General features: G+C 39.6%; 1 protein-coding gene and 1 long non-coding RNA gene across 9 annotated transcripts in view; one reads left to right on the top strand and one right to left on the bottom strand.

Moving 5' to 3' along the window:
- LOC114512472 (complement factor H) overlaps positions 1-16,884 on the bottom strand; it is a 157,561-nt gene that overhangs the window by 33,504 nt on the left and 107,173 nt on the right. For 6 of the 8 annotated variants that reach the window (XM_036016225.1, XM_036016224.1, XM_036016226.1 and 3 more), the window contains 9 exons: positions 14,410-14,583; positions 12,842-13,036; positions 12,250-12,423; positions 9,422-9,604; positions 7,690-7,866; positions 5,444-5,620; positions 4,283-4,465; positions 3,752-3,931; positions 2,096-2,272 (listed from right to left, as the gene is read on the bottom strand). In XM_036016225.1, the coding sequence (XP_035872118.1) occupies positions 2,096-2,272; positions 3,752-3,931; positions 4,283-4,465; positions 5,444-5,620; positions 7,690-7,866; positions 9,422-9,604; positions 12,250-12,423; positions 12,842-13,036; positions 14,410-14,583 (1,620 nt within the window). Of the gene's footprint in view, positions 1-2,095; positions 2,273-3,751; positions 3,932-4,282; positions 4,466-5,443; positions 5,621-7,689; positions 7,867-9,421; positions 9,605-12,249; positions 12,424-12,841; positions 13,037-14,409; positions 14,584-14,989; positions 15,141-16,884 lie in introns of those variants that run through there. The other 2 variants (XM_036016229.1, XM_036016227.1) reach the window with 2 other exon arrangements.
- LOC118498361 lies at positions 108-10,407 on the top strand. The gene is made up of 3 exons (XR_004900862.1): positions 108-391; positions 7,291-7,294; positions 10,395-10,407. It is a non-coding gene; the product is annotated as an uncharacterized LOC118498361 (long non-coding RNA).

Raw genomic sequence — 16,884 nt, 5'->3', positions numbered from 1 at the left:
AAGGATAATTCAGTAAATAAAATTATCAGTAATAATGCATCTCAAAAGATCAAATTATAATGCCACGTTCTACATTTAAATTTGTTACACTGTTCTTGCTTACCACTGTAACATACCACATTGGGTTTCTATTCTCTTGGCCTTCTTTGTAAAGTCTCTCTCTTATTCTTTCTGTGAGCAAGCTTGGATAATTTAGGGAAAACCTATTTTAATGATTTCTAACCAGTAGAATATTCTACCTGGATTATTCATCAATAAGAGTTGATAAAATCAAGATTGATATCAGAATATTTTTTACAGATATCCCTGATTAAATGTATTGGGAGCCTAGGAAAACCCTCAGAAGATGTTGTGCCAATAGAAGCTGAACAGCCATAGCTATAGGGAACTGGTCCACGTGGCAATGGTGAAGGTAGCTCAGCCCTGGTTTGGAAAACTGACAGGTGCCAGGTGGCACACAGGAACCAGTCCCGCAGATTAGCTTTCCCATGGGGGAACCAGGCCTGCATTATTTCTAGGCTGCTTTGAGGCTTGCTTTTGCTAAGATTCCCTCACCCTGAGTTAAGACAGCAGGTGTTTAATATATATCTTTGAAGTAACTTACTAAAGTGTGTGCTAAGCCATTCCAAGCATGGAGTGTAACCAGATCAATCACTTTTATCGTTCCCTTGCATTTGCAACATTCTTTTCTTTGTTATCTGTAACAAGTAATCACTTCAAGCAAACCTGTGCATAATGAATGTGGTATTCCTTGATGTAATGCTTCGAGAAAGCAATAAAAAGGCTGTCCAGGCAGAGGTCGGGGCACTCTCTCACTCAGAGAGTAGCCATGCTGTCCCTTTTCTCCACAGGACTTCTGCAGTCCATGTGATTTTGTTCATCGCATCCACAATACCACAGACACTGCTGGCCAGAGTCCATGTCACATAGGGAAGAATTGCCTTTAGTTAAAGATCAATGAATTTGATACAGAGTCTTGGCTGAGATACGAATTAGATATGTTGACTAATGATTTATGTATTGTTAAAAGTTTAAAACTATCCTGCAGGTTCTGTTTCCTAGCTTGAATATATTGCTGAAAGACCAATATAAGAGGTTGAAATAGCCCACTCTCTTAAGGAAATTAAAGGAATCAAAATTAAAGTTAAAGAAATTAAATTAATCAAAAAATTTTCATTTAAATCAATCAGCAAAAAATTTTTAAAAGAAGAAAGAAAGTAAACTATATATCAGATGATTTCAAAGGTGAATTCTATCAATCATTTAAAGGAAAAAATATAATAACATAATAACACTAAATAATACAACGACGCTATGTATAATACCATTATACATGTACTTTTAGAAAACAGGAGCAAAGAACAATTCTCTATTGGATTTCTGAGGCCACGATAAACTTGATAACAACACCTGGCAGAAACATTCCAAGAAAGCAATGGTAATCTAATATCTTCTGTGAATATACTTACTAAAATTCTTAAAAATATATCAGCAAATGAAGTACATGAAAGTAAAGAAAGAATACCATATCACTGCCAGCTACAGTTAACTGAGGACAGTGAGTTCAGGTGCCCTACAGCTGGAGAAGTGCAACACAGATGTGAAATTGAGGAATCAGAATGAGCCTTGTGCTGTTGGAATTGGTGGTGGCAATAAGACTGTTTCTAAGACAGATACAGATAAACAAAATGATAGATGGCTCGGTGGGTAGTTACCTACAGAGATAGGTGAATACATACCCAGAAGGGTGTATACATCGCTAGATGCCAAGATAGCTACATGAGTTAGAGGTATAAGCACAAGCACAAGAGTAACACAAATAATTAGTAGCAATGGTATTCCAACAGCAATGAGCAGACCTACTCCCCAAAGTTGAAGTCACCAGTTCCTGAGTGGTTTGTCAGGTAGCTGTAGAATGCACATGATACAATTAGTATTTTGAAACAGTGCTCTTGTTATTTCCTAAATCACTTTCCAGTGGGAATTATTTATAATAAGAAATAGTTAATAAAAAGTTTTAAGACACAACGAGGCTCCTTTTACAAGGTAGGAAGAAATTGGATGACATTTGAAAATGTTATAATCGAGAGCTCACCTCCACAGTTCACTTGGGGATCCCATCTTCCATTGACACAGACTGAGTGCTTCTGCTCTGACCTTCTTCTGCACGTGTAATTCACTTGCTCATTATGGTTGTAGTCAACCCTATATGACTGGAGTGGCTTATATTCAAGTGACCTTGGTAATTTACATGTCTTAATGTTACCTGTTTCTGCAAAATGAACATGTTACCTTGAAAACACTAATCATGAGAATCTAAGCAACTAATACAAAAAATAGCTATAGAGTCCAGAGTACAATGAAATTGGAAATTAGGTCTATAAATTCCACCAGCACAGGTATTCCTGATCATGTTGCATGAGGTGGGCTATTACGTAGGAACACAGTCCCATGTGCAGTGCTGATATTTCAGAGAGAATAACCATCATTGAGGCATTTGGCACTTTGGGAATTGAGAGAACATAGAGGTTCAGTTTTTGCTTTATCTGCATAGAGAAGAGTCATCACATGACTAAATTTGGTCCCATTTGAAATCTGGGCAAATGTTCACATCCATTCTTTTCTTTATCTCAAACATTTCTGCATTATTCTTAACCACAATCCTAAAGCATTATAAGAAAACAATGATTTGTGCAAAGAGAATATATGAAGTTGGTACTTTCATTATATTGTCTCAATACAATTAAGGTAAAACAACAAGAAAAGTTGATGTAAGGTGTAGAGTATAGAATATAAATATTGAAGCATGTCTTGTGCATGATCACCAAAATTAAGAATAACAAATTATGTGGTTAAATCATAACCTATTTTGCATACATACTTTAGAATCTTTGAGAAGCTCTTTTATACACCAGATCATCCTATAATCCAATATTATATAATCCAATATTATAATGCTAGAATAATCCATTTTTGCTTGCTTCATTGTGTTATTCATAGATTAGTAAAGTTTTTATACATCCATGGATTTCAAAAATTTCACGTGTATGGCAGATCCTGTTTTTCAACTTGATTCAGTGTAGGTCTCAGGCAGTATTTGATCATAATTTGGTAATGATATCAAGTGAGAATTAACAGAAGAAAGAAAATTCAAGTCACTAGCCAAAAACAGTAAGGATTTTGTAATGCGATCTTGAAAAAAATAAAAGGGACTAATTTAAAACACACTAGATTCTTGAGAACTGGTGTTATTTTCCCAGGAGTTGTCCAGAGTGCTGAGAAAGAAAAAAAAAAAGCAATATTCCTCTTCAAGAGATGGTAACTGAAGGAAGATTTGTAGCTGAAAGGATGTGTATGGTTCTTCTCCTATGTCCTATGGTGACTGGTTTCTGAAATAATTTCTTTATTAGGAAAAAAATAAGCATCTTGAAGAAAATGAAAAGTTAAGACTAACAGAAGGTACAAAATAAGCATTGAAGGAAAAAATTTTAATCATACATCTATCCACAAGTAAAATTTAGCTTCATACTTATAATGTTAACACCAGAAGAGATTCATAAAATTCTGTCACTAGTTTCTATTTTTCATTTGTAGGCACCATTGAACTATAAACAACAAATCTTTGGATTCATTGTAATTTATGACCTGACACTTTCAAGAATATCTCCAAATTTCAAAAATATGGTGGCAAGGGCTTTACAATAAAAATATTAAATGGTCTCACAGGGCCCTTTTAGAAGGGCATGCTCACCAATGCACTCAGGTGGTTGGGTCCACTTTCCCTTCAAACATGTAACTGATCTGGGCCCCACCAATGTGAACCCTTCTCTGCAGCTGAACGTCACGGACTCTCCATGGTGATAGGGACGCTCCTGGGAATAGACGGAGCTGTGAATGATGACAGGTATGTCTTCACATGTGCTGTTCTCCTCTGTGAAAATGTCACAAGCATATGCTAATGAAGAACAAACCGCCAGTAACCAGAGGGGAGTGGGGAGGGGGACAATGGGGGAAAGATGGGAAGGATCAAGCCAAGGAACATGTATACAGGACCCATGGCCAAAGACAATGGGGAGGGGAGGATTGAATGTGGGATGAGGAGGGTTGGTAGGGCAGGGGAAAGAAATGGAGGGTAATGGGGGTAACTGTAATTGAACAATAAACATAAATAAAAAAATAGAGCTTCTGTAAACAAACAAAAAGTAAAAATAAATTATGTGTTTCTATGAATGTAAATACACATTATAGACTTACATCTAAGTGTTAACATTATTATACACACCAATACACCGGGGCAAGGAGGTCCACTCCCCATCAACACACTGAGTTTTCCGAGAACCCTTGAGCAGAAACCTGGGGTCGCAGACGTACTCCACAACTTCACCGTGCTCATGTTCTTCTTTCGGCGTGTTTGTAGCTGTCCCATTGGGGAGCTGAGGATGTGGACCACATGGTTTCACTTCCGCTACAGCATAAATGCAGTATAATTACTGGTTAAATAGTCTATTTGACAAGTTAAAATCCCGTACAATTTTTCTTACTTATTATCTAGTTTATTAGCAAACCATAGAAATGATCCCTGAAAGTAGTCTTTATTATGATCTAATTTATTATAGCAGTCTTCCTGAAAGGAAAAAGTGTGGTGTTTACATTAGATTCACGTCTCCCCGTTCTGTTACTCATGCTGATTTAGCAAGGTGGAAGTATATTTAAGCCCAGGAAACATGTTCTGTGTTCTAGACAGTCTAAAAATATATGCAAACTAATGAACAAATATACTATTGTAACTTATGATGATGTTCATGTTCCTTAGAAACATATCAAAACTTTTCTATTAAATATTTTTTATTTATTTAGCTTAGAGAGCGAGAGAGGAAGGGAGAGATGGAGAGGGGAAAGAGAGAGAAATGTGGATACGTTGCTCCATTCATTGGTGCATTCAGTGGTTGCTTCTTGTATATGTGCTGACCTGAGACTGCACCTGCAACCTTGGAGCATTGGAATGATGCACTAACCAAATGAGCTCCCTGGCCAGGGACAAGACTTTTTGAAAAATCACCATCATTGGAGCCAAGCATTTGACTCCATTTAAAACTAGTCAACTAGTTTTAAGTCATATCTATGATGGAATTGACTCTAAGATGCTTAAATATTGTTTGGACACACTCAGTGGAACCTGAAATGAAGCCCATGCTGGCAGAATGAGATGCAAAAACAGGACTAAAAAGAAGTGGCTCCAGCACCAGACGCCACTGAAGGTGAACTTCTTAAACAAGGACATCTGAGGCACGTACTACCAATGCATGGTTTTCTGAAGTAAATCTCTGGCTTAACACCCCAGGTTAGAGATACCCTGGAAACCAACAGAACACTAACAGAGAAACACAATGTGAAAACCAAAATTCTAACTCTTGTTGGAGCAGTTGTCAGATAAAACATTCACCTTTACATGTTGGAGGATCTGGTGACCACCCAAAGTTGTAACACTGAACTGAATCAGGTCCAACAAGTTTCAATCTTTGTCTGCAGGAGAATTTCAACACATCTCCAATGAAATATTTCTCTTTCTGGGGCTGAGCAATTAAGTTTTGTTCTATATCAGGAACAATGCATTCTTTTCCTATAAAAACAATTTCACAATTATGATGAAATAATTTAGTGAGCATATACAAGTTTTCATTGCCAAAGTATATGTTATATGTCATGCAAAAATAAGTTGCTGGGTGTTGCACATACAGGGAGTCATCAAACCAATCCTCTCCCTGGAAAAACATTTATCCATTCAGTTTACACCTCCTTCAAACTCATATGGGACTCCCTGAACAACAATACATGTGTTCTGAAAATTTGTAAGATCAACTTGCTCATAATGGATCTGATTTTATCATTGACATAAAATTTAAAGTTACTGGTTTTCTATTATCAAAATAAAACTATTTCTCACAAAAACCCCACTAATGCTACAATTTTACATTGGAGCATGCATAAATAAAAGCTGGAATTTTTGTTTAATATACATGGGAAACCAGAATACTCAGAGAGGCATTTTTGATATCTTTCAGTTAGAGGAACATTAGAAATTGCTTAATTAATAAATTAAACCAAAATATAACCAAACTGAAATATTAAAGAAGATGAAATAACATTCCCAAGGTCACACAGAGAGACATATTCTAGGTGCCCTGAATATTTATATACTATAAAACTGTCTGTTCTTACTTATGTATAGTTTGTGTTGGCTATTAATAAATTATGAGTTATTCTGATTCAAATTTGAATATGTAAATTATATCTTAAAATTTTTTAAATTTGTGACATTTATGACATTGCTAAATGTTATAAAAGTACATGTTGCTTGATTCCTCTATGTCATCAATTAATATAAAAATTAATAAGTGGAATTTAAAATTTGCAATCACACCAAAAAGAAAAGTCATATGATTTAAAAGTCAAGTATTAACACATAATCATAAAGGTAGACATAAATTATTGATTTTCAAAAGTGATATCATAAAAAAACCTCAAGAATTTGCTTTTGTTTTGGCTTTTGCTGTAATGTTGAGCTTTGTAGCTTATTGAGAAGATTATGCTTGAGTGGAAACCACTGGGATACTTCTAAAATGTTTTTCCAATATTCTGCATAGTAATTCCTGTATTAGTGTGTGTCCACATTTCCATATTTTGTGCTCATCTCATATCAATTCTTTATTTCATCATATTGTAAAAAATTGCTGCTTTGAGCAAAAAAAAAAAAACAAAAACCAAAAAACAGTCTTGGCTGTTGGCTATTTCCAGCTGTTATATTTATAGAATGACTTAAATGTGATTTAGGGAGGAGAATAAATGGGCATACCCTGAATTACAGATATTTATTTATATTCATTCAAAAGTCAAAATTCTAAATCCTAGCACTGAGACTTCAATATGTTGGTGTGAATTTTTAACTCTGAAGTGTACATTTAGTTAAGATTGCCGCTAGCACTGTTTGGCTTAATGGTTTATGATAACATTGCTTGGAAACTCCTCTCCAACCAGGAGACTTTCCAGGACATTTGAAATCAATTCCAGTGTCAGCTACTCAGTGTGCCAGTCCCTGCTATGTGGCCGAGGAAAGCCCTGTGAAAGGAAAGCCCTCTGAAAGCTGCCATTTGTTTGCTCCGTCCTTGGAAGCCTTACATCATGCTGGCGAATTTCGACCAGTGTGTCCTCAGAGTCATGGGTTACTGCAAATTCTCAATGGAAAGCCATATTGGCCACAGTGCTTTCTACCGCTATCCCTGTCACCTGCAGGTCTGTTCCTTCACGTTGTTTTGTCATGCCTGATGGCCTTGGAAACGCATATTCCTGATTGGGCCTTCTTCCTTACAGAAGGCCCTCAAGGCTATCAAAACTTCTGGGTTCATACAACCTGGACCTGCCTCTGATCCCAGAAAAGAGTGACAGGGAGATTACACTTTCATCACAGATCTGTGATGTGCTTGGACTCCAGGGCACGTCAGTGCTCTGGGTTGGATGGGTTATTGTCTTTAGACTTCAAATCCCCTGTCCCCCCAATTTGCATTGAATCAGAAGGAGACACCTCAGTTGTATTCACTGTGCATTAAAAGTAATTCCACATAATCCAAATTGGGTAAAAATACTTTATACACATTTTGTTTATTATGATAATCCTGGAAGAAAACGACTTACCATGACAGGAGGGTGTACCAGACCAACCACTGTGACCACACACTATGAAGCCTGTGGTGTGTCCGTCTCCGTTTCTGTATCCATCCTGGCACTCATAGTCCAACCTGTCATTGACCTTAAACCATGTGCTGCCACTTCTGGCTCTGGCATTCTCAAACACTGGCATATCACAAGATCCTAATGCACAATGGAATTGAAGAGTTCATGTCCAGTAGCATTTAACAGACACTCTAAAGGAGTCAGTCCCATCCCAAGGAAACGCATCACATAAGAGCAATCTCAGAATACCAGTGATAAGTCACTGTCCTGATATTGTTACTCAGGATGAAAACAGATGTTTCTACAAAGCAGTTTTACCATCACTTAAATCAATCTGAACAATTTAAGGTCATTTTTCTCAATGCCATTGCACTTACACATTTATTCCACTCTAGCAGTAAAGTAGGCCCTAACAGACCTGCTGGACTTTGGTCTTAGCAAAGCAGAGTAGCATTTGGTGAATGGAGGTAGGAGCCAAACTCAGTAGCAGTTGGGCCACCAATGCCAGAAACAAAGTTAATTGGTTCAATGAAAAGGTTAATTTTCAACAGTGAGAGCAATTTTTAAACATTCTATAGAAATCTACTTTAGAACTTACTAATTTTAAAAACTCACATGCTAATTGAGCTTTCTCCAAATATCCCCTTAATGATTGGATAGTTTTCTATACCTATCAAGATTGAATGGAGAAATAGTTCCACATTGATAACTTGTATAAGAAATTAAATTGTTGAACAAATAGTCTCCATTTTTACTAACTCCTTCCTGGAGTGATGTTAACATAAGTGTAAATAACTTTCCCGAAATTTTAAAACATTTATGCAGCCAGCTAATTTAAAGATTTAAAAAGTAGCGAAAACTATAATAATAAAAATAATGATGGAGACATTTTTTTCTTTCCTAGTAAGAATGTTGTAATGGATAATTAATCATAGTTTAGTATAGTATTAATTTGATATAAAGGCAACCTTCATCATTTTTCTTTTTCTAGTTCACACTGTAAGTATAGAAACTAAAAAAATGAAAAAAATGAAAAAATAAAAATGGATATTTTAAATATTCACTTCATGTGAATGAAAAATATCATTACGTGGCCTTGGGATAAATACTATAAAACGAGAAAAATGTTCTTAGAATATTCTCATAAGCATCAAGGAGGCAACAAGCATTTCTTAGTCTCCACTGACTTGATGTTGATGTATGTTTTCTTAAAAATATAAATTTTTTTTGGAAGAGGGCCTGCTCTACTGTATCACATATAAATTACACAGGTGACACTATTGTACAATTACGCACTGTGAACACATGTTTTAACTTAAACACATAACTTTTATGTCTAGGAATGAACATATATACAGACATAAAAGTCTGACCCCCTGAAAACAGGCCCAGGCCAAGGCCTCATGTAGAAATGAATGAGTTGACTCCAGAACACACAGAAGGTCCCTCACCAGTTTGTGAATCACAGGAAGTTTTATGGTGGGAAAACCCTGAACTGAACGATGGGCCATATCTACCTTCTAGTAGTTCATTGTAAGAGGCAAAACTTATGCACACTTGCTCAAAAACCTTTTATTTATCTTTTCAAGTGGAACCACTACAGCTTCTGCCAGCCCAAGGAAAAGAAATCAGGTAAAGTAACCATTTCTGCCACAGGCATCGGGGCAATAACTCAACATCATGAATGACTTACTAATGCACCTGGGGTGAGTAGACCATCCACGCTGCAGACACGTGATCGTTCCTGATGTCTGACCGTCTTCTGTTAGGTAACCTTGTTTGCAGTTGTATTGTGTTTCTTTATATAAGAGGTATGACAGTTCAGATTCAGAAAGAAATCCATTCTCAACTTCTATATCCGATTTTAAACATGTGACTAAATAGGAGAGAGCATGAGGGAAAGGTAAGCATAGGGTCCATAAACATGCCCATTAGGGTTCTAACAATATACAACAAAAACAACAACAAATGAGGCATCTGTTGTAAATGAAAACCTGGAAAGTTCTAATCATCTAAGATCTGGTGTCAGAGAAAATAAGCTACGAGTTTCCAAAAATATTAAATCAATATGTTGCCATTATTACTAAATCAACAAACAACAAGTGCTGGCGAGGTTGGTGAGAAAAGGGAACCCTAGTGCACTGTTGGTGGGAATGCAGACTGGTGCAGCCCCTGTGGAAAACTGTGTGGAGTTTCCTCAAAAAGCTAAAGATGGAACTGACTTTCGATCAAGTGATCCCTCTCCTGGGACCATAGCTTAAGAATCCTGAATCACCAATTCAAATAATGTGTGTAACACAATGTTCACAGCAGGGTTATTTACAATAGGCAAGTGCTAGAAACAGCCTAAGTGTCCATCAGGAAATGAATGGATCAAAAAACTGTGGTACATTTACACGATGGAATGTTACCCAGCAGAAAAAAGAAGGAACTCCCACCCTTTGTGCACAGCATGGATGGAACTGGAGAGAATTATGCTAAGTGAAATAAGCCAGGCAGTGAAAGACAAACACCATATGATGTCACCTATGAGTGGAAGGTAATCAACACCAAAAACAAAAGAGCAAAATAGAACCAGAGACATGGAAATAAGGAAGAAACTGACAGTGACCAGAGGGGTGGGGGAGGGGTATACCAGGGGGAAGAAGGGTGGGGGACAAGCAAAGGAACAGGAATGGAGGACTCATGGACACGGAAAATGTGGGGGTTGACTGTGGGATGAGGGGGCGGGTTTGGGTTGAGCAAGGGTTAAAGGGAGGACAACTGTAACTGAGCAACAATAAATTTTAAAAAGATATTAAAAACAGATCTTGGAACTAAGTAAGACTTAAAATATTCAGATTGACTTATAAGAAATCACTGATGGCCAGAGGAAGGGGGTGGGGCTGGGTGGCATTGGGCAAAGGGCGGGATGGGGACATCTGTAAAAGTGTCACCAATAAAAATGAAGATAAAAATAAATGTAAAAAAATAAATTATTAGAATCTGTCTGTGCACTGCATGTGGAATGCTAGAGCACGGAGAGTGCTCCTAGATGCGTCGATTCCCGGGATGTGTTTTAATTATCGCAGAGAAGGAAGAGCCACGTGTTCTTGCCTCATGCAGAACCATGGTCCATACATGAGGGGTCAGACATGCTAACGACCGTGACATGGTGGTCACTTTGTAATGTGTGCACATATCAACATAACAAGTTTCCACATATGTCATTTCCATTAACATTGAACACAGAAAAACATATTTCAAAAAATAACAATGTAAGCAGAAATAAATTGAAAACAAACACTATAGAAAAATGAACAGAATTAAAAGGTGGTTCATGGGAGAAATTTAATAAAATGAAGAAATGCATGGCGAGATTACGGAAGAGAGTTCCAGCCCCGCACAGTGAAGAAACTGAACCAAACCTGTGAAAACAACCCTGTGAGCCATGCGCACGAGCCCAGCGCCTGGCTCTGACTGCTGAGAGAGAAGGTGAATGACTATGGGCTCTGTTCTCAAAGTGGCTTTATTGGGGCGGGGGTGCAAATTCTCTGGATTACAACAAGGAAGAAAACACTCAAGCCGAAGACATTAGTCACACTGAACAGAAGGACAAACACGGCGTTCTCAAACAGGCTGACATCACCGAACTTGGAGCGTAGAGAACCCAGTGGGAAGAGCTACAGAGGGAGAGAGCCCCACACACCTGCAGGCTGAACACATCACGCTTCAGAGCAGGGCAGAGCCCCGCCAAAATGGGCAGGGAATAACCCCTGGAGGAAGAACCAGCAGGAAACAATTCAAAGATTTCCAGGGCACCCTCAACATTGGGAGATTTTCACATCGGATCAGTCAAATTGGAAAGACGTCTTTAAACACTGCTCATTTACTAGAGGGGCCAGAAGAGGCCTTCTTCATCCACATTCCCAATGAACTGGTCCTAGTGGACAGGCTGCCAAACCAGCCTTATTAGTTTGGAAATGAGCCTTGAGTGGATCAAGTCAACCTGAACAACAAAACCAAGTAGAAAACCACTAAGTCTGGAGGTCTCGGACCCCAAACCTCCACCAGGTGCAGGACTGGGGAGGCGCTAACTCAGGGAGAGGAAGCTGTTGCTCCCAGGCCCTTCCATGCACCCGGTCCTGGATCTCTGTGCCCCTGGGGTGGGAGGGACCTGTCTGCCAGATTCCGGACTCTCACCAAGCTGCCCTCACCCAGTGTCATGGCCAAAATCCATGTCACTGTGGGGAGACAATAGGAGCAGCTAACAGGCCACCCTGCTCTCCACTCTGTATTTAATTAGATGTTTCCTCTCTGCAGTCTTTGGGTGGTTTTCTAAATTAATGTCTACCAATAGGTGTCTTTATCATGCTATTGATACATCAAGGAACTGGCGTTTCCACTCCTGCACACTTGAAAAAATAAAATTAAATGAGTCCTTTGACAAAACAAGAAGCTGATATAAACATTCTTCCACAGAAATTACAGGTAAGTCTTAGAAGATCACAAAGAGTCTGAATCTCAGACCCGTTTTCTTACCGAGATGGTTGCATTTGGGTGGAGGGGACCAGCCATTCTCCGTACACGTCATGGTGGTCTGCTGGTTTGGGAGACTGTAACCAGGATGGCAGGTGACTTTAATAGATTCTCCCTGTAAAACTCTTTGCTCCCTCGTATAATATCCATTCTCCAAGTAATTGAAAATACATTTTCCTAAGAATGATAGAATGATAATGAAAAAAAAAACCCTCAATTTGGTCAAAATAATAAATTAAAATTTATCCTCATTTTATGTAAATTAGAATGCACAAGGATCTAGAAATAAATGTAGATTAAGAAAATACTAAAGCTGGCATAAAATTTTGTTTAAAAATTAATATTAAATAATTATCCATAGTTCACAATTAGAATATTTATAAATGCTATAGATATTCTTGTAGAGTTTATTATTCTCTCCCATGTATTAAATGAAGTAACTCTCATAAAACAAACAAGTTACATGGGTCTTCCTGCTCACAGAACCCAGCCCCTCCCCCTTATGCTGATCACACAGCTCCATCGTTCTCCCTGGTGTGATTCCCTTCCTCTCCGAAGTGTCCCCAGGGGCACAGGGAGGAAGAGGTTTACTTACGGAGGCACGGCACTTTAGGCGACCATCCGTCTGTTGTGCAAGTAATTCTGCCCCAGTAGTCTTGTGTAGGCGTCTCATAGTTGCCATCACAGGAGTAGTGAAACGATTGTCCCACAGCAGCTGGGAAGTTTCCTCTAGATCTGTCTGCCCTGTAGAGGTCTCCATGCTTTATTTCTGGATATTTGCATGGCTTAACTTGCAATAAAAACAAACAAAAAAAAAGCAATATAAATAACAGTTTCCTTTAGTGGAATCTAATGAGAGATAAAAGGTTTCCTTGATGAATTATATTATTAACATACTTGTACTCATTGCATTAGGGTTTCTAGGACAACAAAGATTGTAAACTCAGATGATGTAAAGAACACGTGTTTCTGGTCATTTCACGACATGTGCACACTCGGACTCCATCTGTTGTACACCTGCAACAGCACAGTGCTGCCTGTCAGTTCTGTCTAGGTGAGCACACAGACACTCTCCTGGTGGTGGTCATGCTCACTGATCTGTGTCACTGTGATGCCAGCATCCTCTCTAAGGGCATCACACTGTGTCACATTCATGTGGACATTTGTCCTGAAGTGACACTGAGCCACTGACCCCCTATTAGCATCATTTTGTTTCTCACTCATGGGGTGTCCAGCTACAGCATGGACGCCTGTACAGTGACCTGATATGTGAGCAAGAGGAACGTGAAGGTGGAGGCAGAAAGCTCTTGGAAAGAGGCCAAAGAAACCTCCCAGAAATAAATGCCCTGATGGTGAGAGTGGCACTTTGTGACATGTGATGGTTTCAGAAAATCAACTATGTCTTCCACTCTTCTCCCTGCGACAAGGAGCCCACTGCCCCCACCTTTGAATGTGGGCTGGACTTAGGGACCCTCTTTTAAAGGGTATAAACAGCTCAGGTGACAATGTGTGAACAGGTCATAGATGGCATAGAGGTGTCCTCCTTGTGTCTTAGGTTACTTGCTTTGGGGACAGTTAGTGCCACTGAGGCTCCCATGGAGATGCCAGGTGTTAAGCCCCTGAGGCCCCTGCACCACCAGGGAGGTGCCCACTTGGGAGAAGGTCCCAGCTGCACCCAGCCCTCAGCCCACACTCTGGGCCAGTGTCCCAGTGCTGCCCAGAGAGTGACCAGGAACTCAGGGCTGAGCCTCTCCCCAGGGCTGACCTTGTGACCCTTAGTCAGGAGAGAGTGATTGTTCTCAGTCAGTAATATTTGGGGTAAATTGGTTACACAACAATAAATTACTAATATACTCAATGGTGAATGGTAGCATTCTTACCCAATGTTTTAATTCCCATATTAGAATATTAGTGAGAGAAATGCATATTCATACCCACACATATTTAACCCTGAGTACCAAACATTAGAAGGGTTTCATTAAAACATACGTCATTTTGAACTTCACTTGAAGTGGCTACATTGAAAAGCCAAGGATGCCTCTGCCTGCCCTGCTTTACACTCTCAGTAAGGCAGGCCGGGGGCCCATTCGGTCCCCATTGCACTGGTGTTCACCGGAAGTCAGTGCGGAATTAGGATCCGGTCCCGGTGTGCTCGGAACTTACAGCTGCACCTTGGAGGAGGTTGCCAGCCGGTAGTGGTGCATTCTGACGTGCTGCCTCGGGCTGAGTGATAAAAGCCGCTTTTACACTGGTACGTGAGTCTATGCCCAAGTGTGTATGAGGTCCTGTCAGGAGTGTAGTGGCTGTTGGCAATAGTTGGAGGATCGCATGTCACTTCTGAAAAGAAAAAGGACAGGTGGCTAATGCAGAAATCACTGCCCAGGAAAAGAGTCAAGTCCAAGAGGAGAGAGTGAATGTGGTAAGAATCTCCCAGACAATTTGGGGTATCATCCAGCTTTTCTGTAATGCAATTTCCAGTCAAGTTTTCATGAGCATATTCACACAACTCTCTAGTATCTGTGGAGAGGCCTTCCGACTGCAGAACTCAGAAGACAGAAAATGATTTTATTTTCCCTGGAGATGAATGTACATTCATCTTCCTACAAGTTGTTCTGTGTTGTGATGTCACAATCCACACTATTTCTATGAGTTGATTCATTAAACTCAGAGACACAAGCAAGTAGGAACCACAAGAAGTTGCAGGTTGGAGAGAGCTGAGAGTGCAGCTCTGTGTCCAGCTTACCTTGTCCATGAGCCTGGGAGACCCACAAGGTGACAATGACACTGACCAGGGACAGCAGCATGTTGGGCATTCCCAAGGGTGTATCAACACGAATATCCTAGCCGTGCTCTGTGGGTTGTGAGTCTGCCTCGTGAGCGGTTGTTAGCGTGAGCCTGAATTTAAGGACACTACTAGGATGCCAGTTTGTTATATCAGTTAATGAATATCAAAGTTCAGAGAGTTTTGCAATATCTGTTAATTTTTGTTAAAGTTTTGCTGTCTCTTCTTGACTTCACTCCTCGTTGTGCTTGCACAGCTTTCCTCAGGGATATGAATGCATGGGCTCCAAAAGTGACACAAAACACTAATTTTATTGATTTTTTATTTTTAAAGTATATTTCATTGATTATGTTATTACAGGTTTTCCAATTTATTCTCCCTTTTATCCCCCAACTGCCCTGCATGCCCCTGCCTCCAGCATCCCCTCCACCTTAGTTCATGTCTGTGGGTCTTACGTATAAGTTCTTTGGCTTCTCTATTCCCTATACTATTCTTAACACCTCCTCCTATCTATTAACACCTCCTGTAACTGCCAGTTATGCTTTTTATTCCCTGTACCTTTGCATCCCCATTCTTCCTCCCCCCTCCACACTGACCCCCCCCCCCAGGTGATCTCCATTTCTCTGGTTCTGTTCCTATTGTAGCTGGTTGCTTGGTTTTTGTTTTTTAGGTTTAGTTGTTGACAGTTATGAGTTTGTTGTCATTTTACTATTCATGTTTTTTTATCTTTTTCAGTTTCTTAGATAAGTCCCTTTAATATTTCATATAATATGGGCTTGGTGATCATGAACTCCTTTAAGTTGACCTTATCTGGGAAGCACTTTATCTGCCCTTCCATTCTAAATGACAGCTTTGCTGGATAGAGTCATCTTGGATGTAGGTCCTTGCCTTTCATGACTTCAGATACTCCTTTCCAGCCTCTTCTTGCCTGTAAGTTTTTTTTTTGAAGAAATCAGCTAATAGTATTATTGGAACATCTTTGTAGGTAACTGTGCCCTTTCCTCTAGCTGCTTTTAAGATTCTCTGTCTTTAGTCTTTGGAAAGTTGATTATGATGTGCCTTGTTGTGTTCCTCCTTGGGTCCAACTTCTTTGGGACCCTCTGGGCTTCCTGGACTTTGTGGAAGTCTATTCCCTGTTCCCAATTGGAGAAGTTTTCCTTCATTATATGTTCAAATGAGTTCTCAATTTCTTGCTCTTTTTCTTTTCCTTCTGGCATCCCTACAAGTCAGATAGTAGAGTGTTTCAAGTTGTCTTGTAGGTTCTTAAGCCTCTCCTCATTTTTCTGAATTCTTGTTTCTTCATTCTACTCCAGTTGGATGTTTATTTCTTCCTTTTGTTCCAAGTTGTTGATCTGAGTTCCAGTTTCCTTCTCTTCACTGTTGGTACCCTGTATATTTTGCTGTATTTCACTTTGTGTAGCCTTCCTTTCTTCCTTCATTTTGCCACTGAGCTCTATCAGTTCTGTGAGCATCCTGATTACCAGTGTTTTGAACTCTGCATCAGATAGGTTGTCTATCTCCTTGTCGCTTAGCTCTTTTTCTGGTGCTCTGAGCTGTTCTTTTATCTGGGCCATATTTCTTTTTCTCAGTGCATCTGTTATGTAGTAAGGGGAGGGGCCTTAGGTGTTCTCCAGGGTGGGCAACCCACTTGCTGCATTGTGACACAACTGTGGGGGAGGGTCCAAGAGGGATCAGTTCTGCTCTCTTGCTTTCTCTAGCCCCCCTTTCCAACAAACTCTCCTGTGAGACTGGAGGTTACTCCCGCCGTGGCAACCCCACCCCTGCAGTAGTTTACAGGAAACTTTGAGTTTTAGTTTCCTGCTCAGCCAGCCTTGCCTCGCCTGCCTGTGCAGTCT

The sequence above is a fragment of the Phyllostomus discolor genome, chromosome 15 (assembly GCF_004126475.2).
Source record: "Phyllostomus discolor isolate MPI-MPIP mPhyDis1 chromosome 15, mPhyDis1.pri.v3, whole genome shotgun sequence".
NCBI classification, from domain to species: domain Eukaryota; kingdom Metazoa; phylum Chordata; class Mammalia; order Chiroptera; family Phyllostomidae; genus Phyllostomus; species Phyllostomus discolor.
This window is presented reverse-complemented; position numbering and strand designations above follow the sequence as displayed.